The sequence below is a fragment of the Triticum urartu genome, chromosome 3A (assembly GCF_056163025.1).
Source record: "Triticum urartu cultivar PI428250 chromosome 3A, HENAU_Tu73, whole genome shotgun sequence".
In the NCBI taxonomy this organism is placed as follows: Eukaryota; Viridiplantae; Streptophyta; class Magnoliopsida; order Poales; family Poaceae; genus Triticum; species Triticum urartu.
The window spans coordinates 723,656,186-723,674,377 of NC_141875.1; the positions used below are offsets into that span (position 1 = coordinate 723,656,186).

Here is an 18,192-nt window from a genome sequence, read left to right on the forward strand (position 1 = left end):
TGGGCGCGAAACCGCCCCCAGCGCTGATTGCATCGCCGGCTCGCCCCCAGGGGACGCTTTTATGCGTCCTGGGGGCCGAACGGCTGGAGATGCTCTAAACACGTATACGGGTGCATGCTAAACACGTATACGTTTTCCCCTCTCTCCTACCCCTCCGTTCCTAAACAAAAATGCTACACCTACGAAGAAAACCTAGGAACTCTTACGTAAATTTCCTAACTATAACCTCTCCGCCCCCTGATTTCGGGAAGAAAATTTCGTGGACACCGGCTGCAAAGCCCATCTTGTGCGTACCCCTGCCCAGATTCGTCCACGTGTCCCCTACTTACATCCGACCGCTGCCGTTCGTTCCGATCCGTTCGCTCCTTCCGTCGGCTCGGGAGCGCTCGCTCGGCTCCAAACACGTGCGATCCCGGCTCCCTGGGCTCCGCTTGGCTGCAAAAACTGCAGGCAATCAGCTCCCGTCGTTATGACTTTTCAATCAGATACGCATACTTGTGATTGATAGCATCTGCTTCCCTTGAATAGCGGTGATCTGATCATGGCAGATTAGACTGGTGGCGGCCGAGGGAACCCTGGTCCGGCACTCACTCCGCCGGGGGAGAGCACAACTATGTTTGCCTCACGCCCAAACGCATCTTCATCCTCTCCTTCGCATGGCCGCATCAGCCTAGAAGGATATTCATAGCCGCCGCAGTTTGAAGCTGCAGTACCGTCGAGAAGGACGGGAGCGGCCATGACGGACCACGGTGGCACTGCCGACGACTTGTCCCGCATAAATCTCGTGGATGAGAATGGTTGTGCGCACGCCATGAACTTGCAGGCCCCACACGTCATGTCAGGAGGAGGAGTCCGGGAGGATACGACCACCGCCATGATAGGAGAAGGAGGTCAGCAGGACGACGGGGTCGCCGATGTAGAGCAAAGAATGCAGGTACGAGTTGAAAAGCGATATCCTATTCAGACAGTCGGCATAAGATCATCGTACTCTAGTACTGTACTATGCACTGATTACTTGGCAAATGACTGCTCAAAATTAATATGCGTTCTTCAGTAAGATTAGGAAAACAAATTCACAAAGTGCATGAGAAAAACATTTTCCCACATCACATTATGGTAATATAAATTTAACTCTGGACTCATTGTATGGCAGGCGATTGATAAAGTTGGACAAACGTTGATTGTTCCAAAAGTTGGATTGGCTTTCGATTCAGAGGACAGCGCTTATGATATGTACAACGCATATGCCGCTAAGGTTGGGTTCAGTGTCAGAAAAAGTCACACAAAGCGACGAGGTGATAAAAGTATATCTCAAAAATATATAGTTTGCAGTAACGAAGGCCATCGAGAAACCCAATCATCTAAGGACACTAAAAGGACAGGTTGTGAGGCTCGTATTCAATTTATTGTCAACAAGGATGGTATTTGGACAGTGCAAAAGCTTATAACCGAGCACAATCATTATCTTGCTAGTCCCAATAAGGTGCACAAGATGAGGTCCCAAAGACGTGTTATAGAAGCGGATAGACATCTAATTGGCCAGATACGGGAAGCCGGGATGAAGCCATCCCAGGTATATGACTTTATGGTAGCATTTTACGGAGGACCCGACAAAGTACCATTCTCAAAGATGGACTGCAATAATGAGATTGGTCGCGAGCGCAAGAAGTATTTAGAATCAAATGATGCACAAACACTGTTGGAATACTTGAAAAATAAGCAAAGAGAGGATCCTACATTTTTTTATGCCATTCAGATAGATCAAGTTGATGGCCAGATAGCTAATTTCTTTTGGGCAGATGGTCAGTCTATCATGGATTACGCATGTTTTGGGGATGCTGTATCATTTGATACCACCTTTCAGACTAACAAGCTTGAAATGCCTTTTGCTCCATTCGTTGGTACCAACCATCACAAGAAGACAGTAATTTTTGGTGCCGCGCTGATATTTAATGAGAGTATCGATTCATTTGTTTGGCTCTTTGAAACATTTTTAACAGCGATGTCAGGCAAGCATCCGAGCACTATTTTCACTGATCAGGACAAGGCCATGGACGGAGCAATTGCATATGTGTTCCCAAATACAAGTCATCGGCTTTGTTTGTGGCACATTTATCTTAATGCTGCAAAACATCTTGGGCATGTAATTCATGAGCATCCTGAGAAGTTTTTACCTGATTTTAAGAAATGTGTCTACGAAGATAGGTCAGAATTTTACTTCAATAAAAAATGGTTCGAATTGTTGGATCAATACAACCTTGAGGACAATGAATGGATGAAAAAGCTGTATGAGTTGAGGGAAAAGTGGGCTGCTGTCTATCGTGACTCTTTTACAGCTGATATGAACTCGACTCAAAGGATTGAAGGTATGAATAATGTATTCAAGCAAAGATTTCGTAGGAGACTTGGTCTTTCAGTACTCCTTGTAGAATGTGAGAAGGTTTTTGGAAGTCTTCGTGAAAATGAGTTGGATGAAGATTTTAGTTCGCGTCGAAAGAAACCTGTTGCTTACAGTCCAAATTTTCCTTTGCTAAAGACTGCATCTGAATCATATACAAGGCGGATGTATTCAGAATTTGAAACAGAATTCAAAAGCCAATTTTCATTCTCTTGTAAACTATTACAAACCGACGGTCCAGTGTTGACATATATGGTCACACATATGAACAGCGAGCATGGAGCAAAAGTTATATTCAATACCACGGACACAACTATTACATGTTGTTGTAGAAAGTTCGAATCCATAGGTATATATACACAATTTATGATGCAATGTGCTCTGTAATACAACTTGATGAAATATGACATCCATATCTTGCAGGTATATTGTGCAAGCATGCATTCAAAGTCTTCAATATGAATGACGTTTTCATTTTGCCACCACAATATATACTAGGAAGATGGACAAAATATGCGAAAAGAGGATTTTATGTTGAAAAACAAGGATCCGAGGAGGAAAGCTTGAAAACACAAGCTGCACGTATCTCAAGGAAGGCTACATCAGTTGCATTGAAGTGTACTCGGTCAAAACAACTTCTTGATGATTTCAAGAAAGCTATAGATAAGTTAGACTTGGAAGCAGATAACACTCTTAGCAAGATGGAGGAAAAATCCGGCGAGGTTCCGCTAGTTTCGGCTGAGTGTGCTACAAACACAATAAATGGTACAATATCATTCAGAGTTCCGCAGGTGGTGAAAGGCGCAAAGCGTAAACGGGCAACCATCTCCCTCGAAGAAAAGAAAGGGAAGAAAAATAAAAGTGCTAAAAAGAAAGGTACCGATCCTACCCATTCTAGCAAGCCTTTTTCCATTCTATAATTCTATTGTTAATCCTTTTACTTTTCTTTCAATTCATATGTTTGACTTTAGGAGAAGATCGAAAAAATGTAGTACAGAATAGGGATGGCGGCATTGATCCGAAGGAAATGATGGTAAACCATTTGACTCAGAGTCAGTATCCCCTTTTCATATTTGACTTGCATGTTTTATGAACAATTTCATATTCTATGATATAGGATGTGAATGCTGGTAGTATTGACATTACTAGTACCATGCCAAAATTTTCAAATGATGTCTATGGGCAAGGGCGATCTTCGATCATGGCTGCACCGTTGATCCAAGGCAGATATGCTAATGCCACAATGCTAACCTTTGCAAATGATGTGTATGGGCAACCTTCAACCATGTCTGCTCCATCTATCCAAGGCGGATTTACAAGTCTTTTACTTGGGGTTGAGCAGGATGCCACATTGTCCTCGGCTGCTAGAAAGTTACCTTTTGATGATTAGTATTACGGGCAGCCTATAAGGAGTACAATTTTTTTGATGTCATTTGGTGTATCTATGAATTATAATTGATGCACTGTAGTAGACTGAATTTTGTCTTCATTTAGAATGTTTTGGTATAATTATGTACTACACTGAGTATGGTTTTTCATCATTTCTGGATTTCTGTGAGATTGCATTGATTATGCGACAGAATGTGTTAAGTGTTAAATCTTCAAGGCCGAGCACCTGCAATAGTTTCAGATTTTTAGACCTCTGATTTAAATCTTCGAGGTCGAGCACCTCATTCATATATATCTTAGATGAAAAAAGATACAGTGTACAACTGTACATTGTAGTTGGAAATTGTCAGAGAGAGCAATCAGCTATATACTAGTACACGATTTGTCACGAAGTCTACTCCAGATTTGTAATATCTCAAAATCCTACTTTTATGTCTACTCATCAGGAATTATTGATGTCGTTTCCATGGCATCAGTTGTCTTGTTCCAGCGGTGTACTTCGGGGTCTTCGTCCAGTAGAATGATGGCGAAGCATGACTGTTACATGAGTAGGTGACCTCCTGTTTGCTCTTTGTTCCCTTTTCTACCATCTTAGCTAGTTGGACCAGGGGGAATCCTTGCCAATTTGAAAACTTCTCTTTCACGACTGCAAAGACATGCACAAATCGCATTGAATTATTAGCATGTGAGTTTGGTTAGATAGTTGTCAGACGTATAGCAAAATAATGTAAAGTTCGTCCTCCTGTAAGATAAACACCCTTCGGTCTGAAACTACACTTTCTTTACTCTGAAACTAGTGATGGAATTGATTTTGTAGCTCGACTGAGCGAAACAAACGATCCGATCAAGTACGAGCTTGCTAGGTTGCACTTTGTTCGTCCCAGTTTAATCAAAATATGTGATTAACATGTGGTCATGTATGATTAGCAAATCAAACCTCTTACCTGAAGGAGCTAATTGCATGCTAACAGCCAAAAGGAAACACAAACTTTCAGACTTGCAAGGGAGGGGGTCACCAGTTCTGAACTGGGCGAGATGGAGGTGCGTGTGGGGGAGTGAGAGGCCGGCGCCGGAGACGGGATCACCTTGGTTTGGGCACACCGTGCCCTCCATCAGCGGCGGCGGCGGCGGCGGACGAAAGACGCGGAGGCTTGAAACCGGGCGACTGTGAGACAAAAGGGCCGACTATGTGGGCCTCCGCTTCAGCCGGCCTTGCCTCGTGAGGGAGCCGGGATCGCACGTATTTGGAGCTGAGCGAGCGCTCCCGAGCCGACGAAAGGAGCGAACGGATCGGAACGAACTGCGGCGGTCGGATGTAAGGAGAGGACACGTGGACGAATCTGGGCAGGGGTACGCACAGGATGGGCTTTGCAGCCGGTGTCCATGAAATTTTCTTCCCCGGCGCAAGGGAAAAGCGTGGCTGGCCCACACCGTCACGGGAAAAGTCAAGGTTTTCTTCCCTGACTCGCCTCCCACCCCCCGCTCCCTCGGCCACAAGTAGCTATATCCCGGCGTCGCCCACCGTCCTACACCGCTAGATAGCCATTCCCTGCCGGAAAAATAGCAGCGCTTCGCCGCGGCAACCCCTCCAACAGCAGCTGGGCGTTTCTGGCCGCCGTTTTCGGCCACGGAGGCATGGTTTAGCGGCGGGTACACGCCCACCGAGCTCAAGGTGTTCGGCGATTTGCCTGCCTCGGCGATGGACTCGGATGACGAGGAAGCGCTCGCCGCGCTGCTGGAGGAGGAAGCCGAGGCCGACGTCCAGGAAGAAGAGCATCTCATGGTGCTCGCCGCCCTCGCCCAGCTGCTGGCGAGCAATGAAAAGCCGCGGCGATGTGTATCGGCGCCTGGGCGGGTGAAAGCAAAGAACCGGCATCGTCTCGAAGGCTACTGCATGCTCTACTCCGACTACTTCGCCGATGCTCCACTTCACGGCGAGAAAACATTTCGGCGCCGTTATCGGATGAGCCGAAATCTCTTCCTCAGGATTGTGAATTCTATCCGGGAGTTCAACAACTACTTCAAGTGCAAGATGGATTGCACCGGCGCTCTTGGGTTCATCTCCATCCAGAAGTGCACGACAGCGATGAGGATGCTTGCATACGGAGCGCCCGGTGATGAAATATGAGTTTTTATTTGTTGAACCATATAATTTGTATTGAACACTATTTTGTTGAAGTATTTGATATTTTTGTGATGAAATATGTGATAAAAAAATTTATGTGCATAATTCAAAGCCGAACAAGGGTGAACCACGCCGAATATGGGCCTATTGTCGCCCACATGGGCCCTTTATTCGCCGAAATGGGGCTGAAAAGTGGGCCAATTTCGACGCCTGGGGGCGAGCTGGGGGCGATGACTGGGCGCGAAACCGCCCCCAGCGCCGATTGCATCGCCGGCTCGCCCCCAGGAGACGCTTTTTATGCGTCCTGGAGGCCGAACGGCTGGAGATGCTCTAAACACGTATACGGGTGCATGCTAAACACGTATACGTTTTCCCCTCTCTCCTACCCCTCCGTTCCTAAACAAAAATGCTACACCTACGAAGAAAACCTAGGAACTCTTACGTAAATTTCCTAACTATAACCTCTCCGCCCCCTGATTTCAAATGGGTAGGGCCCCTCCCCCTTATTTCCTCCAACCAAAAAAAAGCCACCGAAGCCATTACGTATGAATCAGTACGTAGGTCTAGCATTGCTGGTTCCTAAATATAGCACCCGTGCGGCGTAGCCATGCAAAAGCAAGCAGGCATATATATTATAGCTGCAGCCTGCAGCTGCTTCTGATCCTATGCGACACGTACCTCGACGAAGCAGTCCTGGAAGTGGAGCCGGATGAGCCCGGCGGCGACGCCGGGGTCGGTCGTGAAGGCCGCCGTGACGGCGCGCCGGACGATGGCCTCGGCGTTGGGGCAGGTGGTGCTGTAAAAACCCACCTGCAGCTGCCCCTCCACGCGGCTCGCCGTCAGGCACAGGCCGCACAGCACGGCGATGACCAGCGCCGCCATGCTGCTGCTGCTGCTCGCCATGATCATACGTCCTGGCTGGTCAGGCTTTAGCAGTAGAAGAGTATTTATAGAGCGAGCCAGCCAGGAGTGCTGATCGATTGCATTTGTTTGACAAGTGGTGCAGTGCTAGACACGGTGCGTCGACGGCGGGATCGAAAAGGAATAGCACCTAGCCCAGGCGACACGAGGTCGTCTGGCCCCCGCCATGGGCGCTGAAGTCAAGGTGAGGAGAGGTACTGTAGGGACCCGGCGGATGGATGATGGATGGGTGGCTGCGCGGTGACAGGGAGACGACAACTTTTGCTTTGGAATGGCGATGCGCCTAGATGGGGACGACAAGGCTTCGGTCAGAACTGTCGTAGATGAATGTTACTTATCGATCCACTGGTCCAGTTGGTGCCAAGCTCCCTCCCCAGCTTGGGACCAGTGGCATGAAGTCAGTCACCTTGGCTTGGCCTATGGCAACCGGAATTGCATACCTAGGACGCAAGCCAGCAAGGTCAGCACTCGCATTCTGCTCGTCGCTTGAGAGGGTGAGGCGGGAGGAAGATGACAACGCGGGCAAAGATTTGTCGATTCCATCCGCTGCTTGTTGTGCCAAGCAAGTGTCTGACTAGTCTTTGCCTGCTTGGTTTCATTTGTCTGAATCCTTCGATCCATTCGCCCGGCCGGTCGTTTGCTTGTGCGAGGATGATGTCATCAACGGCCGGAGGTGCAACACCACCTCGAATTTGTCAAAAAAATCTTCATCCATACTAGGGATTTCGATGATTTGTATCTATCCCATTCCTAATGCGCCACCAAAGCGGCTCACCAAACTGACCACATCAGAATATCCATGGACATGTTCGGACATCCGACCAGATGAAAGACCATCCAACCATATGTAACGCCCTTGATGCGGCTATGTCTCCTACGTGTCGAAGCATGACTTAGAGGCATAACCGCATTGAAAGCAATGTCGCAAGTGAGGTAATCTTCACAACAAGCCATGTAATACATTAAGGGAAAAGGATACATAGTTGGCTTACACTCGCCACTTCACACAATTACAAGAATAAATCAATACATCATCCAGATACACTCAAGGTCTGACTACGGAACCAAAATAAAAGAAGACTACCCCAAATGCTACACAGATCCCCGATCGACCCCAACTGGGCTCCACTACTGATCAACTGGACCGAAACAATACAAAGGACAAGATCTTCATCGAGCTCCTCCTTGAGCTTGGTTGCGTCACCTGCATGGCATCATCGGCACCTGCAAACTGGTTTTGGAAGTATCTGTGAGTCACGGGGACTCAGCAATCTCACACCCTCGTGATCAAGACTATTTAAGCTTATAGGACGGGTAAAAGGTATGAGGTGGAGCTGTAGCAAGCGTCTAGCATATATGGTGGCTAACATACGCAAATGAGAGCGAGAAGAGAAGGCAAGGCACGTTCGAGAAACTATGATCAAGAAGTGATCCTAGAACAACCTACGGCAAGCATAACTCCAACACCGTGTTCACTTCCCGAACACCGCCGGAAAGAGACCATCACGGTTACACACGCGGTTGATGCATTTTAATTAAGTTAAGCTTCAGGTTTTCTACAACCGGACATTAACAAATTCCCATCTACCCATAACCGCGGGCACGGCTTTCGAAAGTTCATAACCCTGCAGGGGTATCCCAACTTAGCCCATCACAAGCTCTCACGGTCAACGAAGGATATTCCTTCTAGCGGGAAGACCCGATCAGGCTCGGAATCCCGGTTACAAGACATTTCGACAATGGTAAAACAAGACCAGCAAAGCCACCCAGATGTGCCGACAAATCCCGATAGGAGCTGCACATATCTCGTTCTCAGGGCACACCAGATGAGCCAGACGTCGGGTAAGCCAGCCCAGGGTTGCCCCTGGTAGCCTCGGACATCGCTTAGTTGGACCAACACTTAGAGAAGCACTGGCCCGGGGGGTTAAAATAAGATGACCCTTGAGCCGGCCGACTCAAGGGAAAGAAAAGGCTAGGTGGAAAATGGTAAAACCAATGTTGGGCCTTGCCGGAGGAGTTTTATTCAAGGCGAACTGTCAAGGGGTTCCCATTATAACCCAACCGCGTAAGGAACGCAAAATCCGGGAACATAACACCGATATGACGGAAACTAGGGCGGCAAGAGTGGAACAAAACACCAGGCATAAGGCCGAGCCTTCCACCCTTTACCAAGTATATAGATGCATTAATTAAATAAGAGATATTGTGATATCCCAACAAGAATATCCATGTTCCAAACATGGAACAAGCTTCAATCTTCACCTGCAACTAACAACGCTATAAGAGGGGCTGAGCAAAGCGGTAACATAGCCAAACAACGGTTTGCTAGGACAAGGTGGGTTAGAGGCTTGGTTCAACAATATGGGAGGCATGATAAGCAAGTGGTAGGTATCGCAGCATAGGCATAGCAAAAGAGCGAGCATCTAGCAAGCAAAGATATAAGTGATTTCGAGGGTATGGTCATCTTGCCTGAGATCCCGCAAGGAAGAAGAAAGAGTCCATGAAGAATACAAACGGACGTAGTCGAACGGGTCCTCACAATCACGACGTTACCGGATTACCGAGAAGAAGTACACCGGAAAAAAGCAAACAACATAGTAAACAACCACCACATAAGCATGGCACGATGCGCAAACAAGTATGATGCATGTCCGGTTTAATGAGGCATGGCATGGCAAAGTGCACAAACAATCCTACAAATTAAGTGGATCTCAATATGCATCGGGGTGCATATTGACGGAACACCACATAACTTATTTAGTTCTCTCTCGTTTATGTACCCAACAATATTAAATCTTTTTAGCATGGCAAGAGGTGAAGCATAATGAAAGTATCTATCTAGGCAAGTTTAAATGAGGCCGGAACAACAAAACAACAAGTCTGGAAACTCCTCATGTGCATGTTTTAAGGTTTGGTACCGTTCTGCCCTAAACACAATTTTAGAGTTGTTAAACATGCAAAGTGATGCCACCATGTTAAACTAGGCATTTTTCTACCCCATTTACATATAAAGTTTGTTAGGTTTGGAGCTACGGTTATTTAGTTATGAAATAAAGCATTTTAGCATGGCATTTAAGCAAATTTAAACAAACAACATTTCAAACATAGATGAAAGTGGCAAATTATTAATCTACACAAAATTCTAAGCAAGTTTCATATATAACTTATTTTAATCCGATGCACAGTTTGTGAGATACTAAATGCATGAACTCTAGGGACTATTCTGCAAATCTGGCAAAAAAAACAAGGCACGGGCCGAAACTGCTGGGCGCTGGGGCGCTCACCATGGGCCTGGCCCGGTTTAGACAGAGAGGGAGGCCTGCAGGGGAAAACTAGCGGCGGGCCGGCTCGGGCGGACTCCGTCAACGAAACAGGAGCGCTGCGCTCGTCTCCCTCGCGTGGATGAAGCAGAGACTGGGCGCTGCCCTAGGCGAACGAAGCATATGGCAGGGTCAATGGCGAGGCATCCGGCGGTGCTCCGGCGATGGAGGGAGGCGGAGCTCGCCGGGGATGGAGGGATCCGGGCGCGGGGTCCCCGGATCCGGCGACGAGGGATGCATCTGGCAGGACGAGAAGAGCAGGTGGAACTTGGCACAACTCCAGCGAGGGTCGACAGGAACACAGGGACGGTGCGGAGGCAGGTTGCGGGCGCGGCCGGAGGGACTTGGAGCGGGATGTGTTCCACGCACGCGGTCAACGACGCTGCTGGCTCGGGCGGGTGCTCGTCGTCTTCGACAGAGCAGGGCAGCGGCTGGAAACGGGCGAGGACGCGGTCTCCGGTGAGACGCCAGATCCAGGCAGCTGCGAGGGAGCTCCTGGGGCTGTCCATGGTGGCCTGCGACTCTGGCCGACGGCGGGCATGCGCAGGCGGGGAAGACGAGCTCCGGCAGCCACTGTCCATGGTTGGGCTCGGAGACGCCATGGCGAGACGAGAGGGAGTTGAGGTCGGGAACGGCAGGGAGGCTCCATGGCTTCGGAGGAGGTCGAGGTTCGTCGGGGCAGACGTTGCTCCGGCGGTTGACGCAGGGTGGCGCTGCTCCCGATCCACCCTGGATCGAGGCACGGGAGGAGGGAACAAGGTGCTCGGGACCTACAACAGATGAAATACAGAGAGAGTGGGAGATCGTGAGAGAGAGCCGGGGAGCACGAGGAAAAACAGAGGGGAGGAGGGAGAGGAAGGCCACAGTCCTGCTGGTCCGGTGCTGCCCATCGCCGGCGGGGATGGCTGGCTTGATCCGCTCGGGGTCGAGGTGAGTGCCTCTGCGGGAGGAGGCAGATCGGGAGGACATAGTGGATGGTTGCGTGCGGGTGGATTTGGATCGAGGCTGCTGATTGGGGATTGGTTTGGCGTTGAAACCAAGGGAGAGAGTGGTGGCGGCGGACACGGGATGGATGGGATAGATCCCTAGTTTCTAGGGTTTCATCTGTGTATAAATAGCAGGTGGGTTAAATTAGGGGCTATCCGGTCCCTTCGATCGTAATCGGACGATCGCGGATAATATAGATAGGGAGCCCAAATGAGAAAACGGAGACGTTTTGTAGATGTTTGGGGATGATCCGGACACGACGGTGACAACTGCTCGGGTCGGGTCCGGGACAATTTTCGGACGCGCGCGCGAGGAGGGCCGCGGGCTGACGAGAGAGGTTAGGTTGGACCTGGTGGTAGGTAGTGGGCTGTGTAGACGGTCTCGAGCTGAGATAAGAGAAGAGAGGGAGGCCTGGCGACTGTTTCCGGAGACCGAAAACGTCCGACGTTAGACCGGCTATATTGCTGCTATAGTTATCCGTTGGGGCGTCAAACGGACTCCGATTGCGATGAAACTTGGGAGGCGGTCTACCTACACTATAACAAGACCACACGCCAACTCTCATCCCATTCCGAGAACATTTTCCGGCCACTTATAAAATACTTTTCGGACATGCCGCGGGCGTGTGCAAGTGTGGTATGGGCTCAGAAAGGACAACGGGGAGAACTGGGATAACCCGGACGAATGCAAGTTTTGAAAACATGATGATGCAATGCACATGATGACATGGCAAGATGCAACACGCAAGCAAATGACAAGGCAACACCAACGAAACACCGGAAGATACCGGGCGCAACGGTCTCGGGGCGTTACAACACTCCACCACTACGAGAGGATCTCGTCCCGAGATCTAGAATGGCACCGGAGGGAAAAACGGAAGGGAAAGAGAAGAGGTAAAGCTAAGTTGCTTCTTTGACAAACGCGTGAAACCAAAGAACCTTGAAAAGGTTAAGCCATTTCGAGAAAAGAATACAATGGAGATGAACGAAGTTGAAAGCACTCCGTTAAGAAAGAGGAAAAGAAAGAACCGATTTTGGTAGCACTTCGGTTGAAAAAGAGAATGAAAGACTTGATAAAATGAAAGAGCTTGAGCAAAAGGACACAACACTACGGTTAAATGGATAAACCAAGAAAAGAACACGATCCTAACAAAATGGAAAGATGGGTTGAAGACAGCAACATCACAAAGCCTCCGGAACAAAAGTAATAATGGAATGGAATGAACGAAGGGAAACAAGATCTTGAGGGAGCACGCTTACAACAAATGCTATAACGGAGTTGTTGGAAAACCAACAACGAAAAGAATAAGCTTGATATGGTCTTATGGAATATATCTCAAATATATGAGGTGACAACCTGCCACTCACGGGAAAAAGAATTGGATTGATAAGAACAAGGAGACGAGAAACTTATCTCACCGGAAGGATAAATGAAGAACTTGGATCATTTATAAGCACCATAATTAGCAACAATCCTTAGGGAAGGCTTTAGGTGAAATATAACCCAAGATAACTCCAATGACGAGATTGATGGATTTAAAATAACTTACTCTTAACAACATGTGAATCATGAAACATGAACTCAAATTATCAAGAATGACATAATACCACCTCAAATGATACGGTAGAAAGGATTGCACTCCGGATTGCAAGAAGAAGGAAACTTGAGCTCCTCTGAAAAGAATGTTGATGAACACTTCAAGAAGGAATTAAATCCTTGATGAACCATCATGTAGAACCTTCATGAAGAACTCCGGTAACAAAAGGATGATCAAACAGGAAGGAAAGAGAAGTTGAAACACAAGGTGAAGCCTTGTAATGATTTAGAAGAATCTCCGCGACGATATAATGCGGAAAAGCTTGGAACTCCGGAAAAGAAAGATGAAACAAATGAAACCGAGAATTTGATGAGCCTGCGGAATAGGGAATTGAGTTCACTCGATGAAACAAGAATAAGAATTACTTTATGCTTATCCTTCATCAATTAAATTGATGATAATCAACGGATTTGACACATTACTTATTCTCGTAGAAAGGATTAATAGAGATATCGATAACTTGATAAGGTCTTCAACAAAACACCGGTAGAATTGAAACAACGAATGAATCTGTATGATAACGAAAGAGAAGCACTCTTGAACGAACCACCGTAAGAATTGAAAAAGAACGAATAAAACATGAAGAAATGCCAGGAAGGATTAGCAAATAAACGAAGATGCTTGAGAGAATTTAGAAGCATGAGAACGAAGGAATCACGACTGATTAGAGATCACTTGAACGATGCACCAGTAAGATTTAGAGAACGAGAGCTGAAAGCTGGAAATGAATAATTCTGAGATTATGGGCTTCAGAGAAACAAACTTAAAGACTCCTGAATTGCTCCGGATGAGCGAAAAGAATTTTCACAATCAAAAACAATTATGAGAGGATGGCAACAAGCTAGAATGATGAATCTTTGAGAGAACGGATAAGATTTGGAGGAAAACTCTTCTTCGGCCTTCATGTGCAGAGAATGACGATGAGAAACACCACCATGAATTGTTGAGATACTCCGGGATGAAAATTAGAAAGGTTGAACCAACGATAAAAAGAATTTGAAAGATCTTGGAGAAAGACATAATACTGATGATAATGCATTCTTACGTCAAACTTTGAAAATAATTTAAGAATAACTCCGGGAAAATAAGAAGAGTCAGGTAAGATCCTGGGAAAAGACCTGTGGGTTAGGGCCCACTCAAAAGAAACACCGTTGAAATGATTTAAAAGAGAGGCTGCACCGGTTGAATAAAAAGACTTGAATGAGATAACAGGCTCGAGATATCTTGAACACTCCGGAACAATTGAATAGCGAGAAATGGAAGATTATGAGGTGCACCGGCATAAGAAGGTATTGAAACGAGGAAAAAGGTATGATCAACAAAACTTGACTTGAATCCACCGGAGAAGAAAAGAACAAATAATGATGAACTTGTAGAGCATCTTCACGAGAACCACCGGGGAAGAACGTTGATTAAAAAAATAATGAGGAGACTTCACATGAATAAAATGGATACTTGTTTATGAAGTCTGAGTCCTTGAATGAAAAGGGTGGGTGGGTGGGAAAAAACAAAAGCAACTTGGGGACAGATGGAACGAACAACGTTGGGAAAACCGAGAGGTGATCTTGCGGATGTTGAAATGATCGGATCCACTTGAAGGAAACACGTCGGTTGAAAAGAAATTAAGATGACAAACTCGATGATCAAGAAGGATTAGTATCACATAGGAACATGAGAACACCGCTTAGGAAAGGTATGGAATCAACACTGGACTTCGAAGCAACCTCGAATACCACAACTCAAAAGCAGAACAAAGGATTGGCTTGCCGAATAAGCCGGAACAAACATATCATAGAGATTTCTTCCGAAGTTTTCATGGTGGGGCCTACACGGGCTCGATCGTACAACACCATCATGTACAAGGCAGTGCACATGACATACGAAGCGTCCCCGAGTCGGCATAGCCAAGGACTCTTTAAGACACAGCGAGACCACTGTAAAACCAACCGTGGATAGGCGGACCACTAGACATCGAACCCCAATTTCATATCATACATCTGTCGGAAAGATATCCTAAGATCTACTTGAATTCCCACTTATCAAACTCCCGAAATTTTCCGGTTATGCAATCAGGTGTTGGGGATACAGGGGAAGCATAATATCTCGCCCAAAACTAACAAATCCTACATCCAGCTGTATCCATCCTTCAACACATAACCAAGAAACCTTTGAAAATCATTTACCTCAACCTTCGAAAAGCATCCATTATACTAGTTATGGCAATACTGCCGAACTCCCGCCCCAGTACTGGGTGGCGTCGAGGTTATCTCACCAACAACTGCATAAAAGAGATTTTCGATGTCAGCGAAACTAAACTCAGGTATTCCAGAACTGCAACGATAAAATTGTGACGACAACACCTCAGAGCTCAACTCCCCGGGACACTGCCACAACCCCTAAATGTCAAGAGGCACCAAGAACAATGTTCTCGTCACAAAACCATCGGAACGATTCCAAGATACCCGCCTGATCCTAAAAAAATTAGTGAAATTTGAGAAGAGAAGAGTCAAAACTCTACTTCAGGATGCCTCACCAGAGTGACGAAGGGACTGAGGAGTAAAAAGAATTCCTAACTCTCCGATATATATAATCCTATAAGACTCAAAACATTTTTCTAGACTCAACAACGCCAGCGATTCGATCAAGCAGGGGGCTCCTAAGGTCGGGGAAGGCTCTGATTACCAACTTGTAACACCCTCGATGCGGCTATATCTCCTTCGTGTCGAAGCACGACTTAGAGGCATAACCGCATTGAAAGCAATGTCACAAGTGACGTAATCTTCACAACAACCCATGTAATACATTAAGGGAAAAGGATACATAGTTGGCTTACACTCGCCACTTCACACAATTACAAGAATAAATCAATACATCATCCAGATACACTCAAGGTCCGACTACGGAACCAAAATAAAAGAAGACTACCCCAAATGCTACACAGATCCCCGATCGACCCCAATTGGGCTCGACTACTGATCAACTGGACCGAAACAACACAAAGGACAAGATCTTCATCGAGCTCCTCCTTGAGCTTGGTTGCGTCACCTGCACGGCATCATCGGCACCTGCAAACTGGTTTTGGAAGTATCTGTGAGTCACGGGGACTCAGCAATCGCACACCCTGGCGATCAAGACTATTTAAGCTTATAGGATGGGTAAAAGGTATGAGGTGGAGCTGCAGCAAGCGTCTAGCATATATGGTGGCTAACATACGCAAATGAGAGCGAGAAGAGAAGGCAAGGCACGTTCGAGAAACTATGATCAAGAAGTGATCCTAGAACAACCTACGTCAAGCATAACTCCAACACCGTGTTCACTTCCCGGACACCGCCGGAAAGAGACCATCACGGTTACACACGCGGTTGATGCATTTTAATTAAGTTAAGCTTCAGGTTTTCTACAACCGGGCATTAACAAATTCCCATCTACCCATAACCGTGGGCACGGCTTTTGAAAGTTCATAACCCTGCAGGGTGTCCCAACTTAGCCCATTACAAGCTCTCACGGTCAACGAAGGATATTCCTTCTAGCGGGAAGACCCGATCAGGCTCGTAATCCCGGTTACAAGAAATTTCGACAATGGTAAAACAAGACCAGCAAAGCCACCCAGATGTGCCGACAAATCCCGATAGGAGCTGCATATATCTCGTTCTCAGGGCACACGGATGAGCCAGACGTCGGGTAAGCCAGCCCAGGGTTGCCCCTGGTAGCCTCAGACATCGCTCAGTTGGACCAACACTTAGAGAAGCACTGGCCCGGGGGGGTTAAAATAAGATGACCCTTGAGCCTGCCGACTCAAGGGAAAGAAAAGGCTATGTGGCAAATGGTAAAACCAATGTTGGGCCTTGCTGGAGGAGTTTTATTCAAGGCGAACTGTCAAGGGGTTCCCATTATAACCCAACCGCGTAAGGAACGCAAAATCCGGGAACATAACACCGATATGACGGAAACTAGGGCGGCAAGAGTGGAACAAAACACCAGGCATAAGGCCGAGCCTTCCACCCTTTACCAAGTATATAGATGCATTAATTAAATAAGAGATATTGTGATATCCCAACAAGAATATCCATGTTCCAAACATGGAACAAGCTTCAATCTTCACGTGCAACTTACAACGCTATAAGAGGGGCTGAGCAAAGCTGTAACATAGCCAAACAACGGTTTGCTAGGACAAGGTGGGTTAGAGGCTTGGTTCAACAATATGGGAGGCATGATAAGCAAGTGGTAGGTATCGCAACATAGGCATAGCAAAAGAGCGAGCATCTAGCAAGCAAACATAGAAGTGATTTCGAGGGTATGGTCATCTTGCCTGAGATCCCGCAAGGAAGAAGAACGAGTCCATGAAGAAGACAAACGGACGTAGTCAAACGGGTCCTCACAATCACGACGTTACCGGATTACCAAGAAGAAGTACACCGGAAAGAAAGCAAACAACATAGTAAACAACCACCACATAGGCATGGCACGATGCGCAAACAAGTATGATGCATGTCCGGTTTAATGAGGCATGGCATGGCAAAGTGCACAAACAATACTACAACTTAAGTGGAGCTCAATATGCATCGGGGTGCATATTGACGGAACACCACATAACTTATTTAGTTCTCTCTCGTTTATGTACCCAACAATATTAAATCTTGTTAGCATGGCAAGAGGTGAAGCATAATGAAAGTATCTATCTAGGCAAGTTTAAATGTGGCCGGAACAACAAAACAACAAGTCCGGAAACTCCTCATGTGCATGTTTTAAGGTTTGGTACTGTTCTGCCCTAAACACAATTTTAGAGTTGTTAAACATGCAAAGTGATGCCACCATGTTAAACTAGGCATTTTTCCACCCCATTTACATATAAAGTTTGTTAGGTTTGGAGCTACGGTTACTTAGTTATGAAATAAAGCATTTTAACATGGCATTTATGCAAATTTAAACAAACAACATTTTAAACATTTCAAACATAGATGAAAGTGGCAAATTATTAATCTACACAAAATTCTAAGCAAGTTTCATATATAACTTATTTTAATCCGATGCACGGTTTGTGAGATATTAAATGTATGAACTCTAGGGACTATTCTGCAAATCTGGCAAAAAAACAAGGCACAGGCCGAAACTGCTGGGCGCTGGGGCGCTCACCATGGGCCTGACCGGGTTTAGACGGAGAGGGAGGCCTGCAGGGGAAAACTAGCAGCGGGCCGGCTCGGGCGGACTCGGGCAACGAAACAGGAGCGTTGCGCTCGTCTCCCTCGCGTGGATGAAGCAGAGACTGGGCGCTGCCCTAGGCGAACGAAGCAGATGGCAGGGTCAACGGCAAGGCATCCGGCAGAGCTCCGACGATGGAGGGAGGCGGAGCTCGCTGGGGATGGAGGGATCCGGGCGCGGGGTCCCCGGATCCGGCGACGAGGGATGCATTTGGCAGGACGAGAAGAGCAGGTGGAACTTGGCACAACTCCGGCGA

At 47.0% G+C, this 18,192-nt stretch overlaps 1 protein-coding gene across 1 annotated transcript; it reads left to right on the forward strand.

The window, feature by feature from the left end:
• The first annotated feature begins 736 nt into the window (after positions 1–736).
• Positions 737–3,788, forward strand: LOC147982214 (protein FAR1-RELATED SEQUENCE 5-like). The gene is made up of 5 exons (XM_087516241.1): positions 737–934; positions 1,154–2,747; positions 2,822–3,274; positions 3,370–3,431; positions 3,516–3,788. Exons 1-5 carry the CDS (start codon positions 737–739, stop codon positions 3,786–3,788), a joined length of 2,580 nt encoding a protein of 859 aa, XP_087372367.1.
• Positions 3,789–18,192: the final 14,404 nt, after the last annotated feature.

Excerpts from the sequence above, each read along its gene's own strand:
- LOC147982214 (XM_087516241.1), top strand. The coding sequence starts at position 737 with ATGACGGACCACGGTGGCACTGCCGACGACTTGTCCCGCATAAATCTC. Across the intron at positions 935-1,153 it reads ATGTAGAGCAAAGAATGCAG|GCGATTGATAAAGTTGGACA; the intron begins GTACGAGTTGAA and ends ATTGTATGGCAG. Across the intron at positions 3,275-3,369 it reads TAAAAGTGCTAAAAAGAAAG|GAGAAGATCGAAAAAATGTA; the intron begins GTACCGATCCTA and ends GTTTGACTTTAG.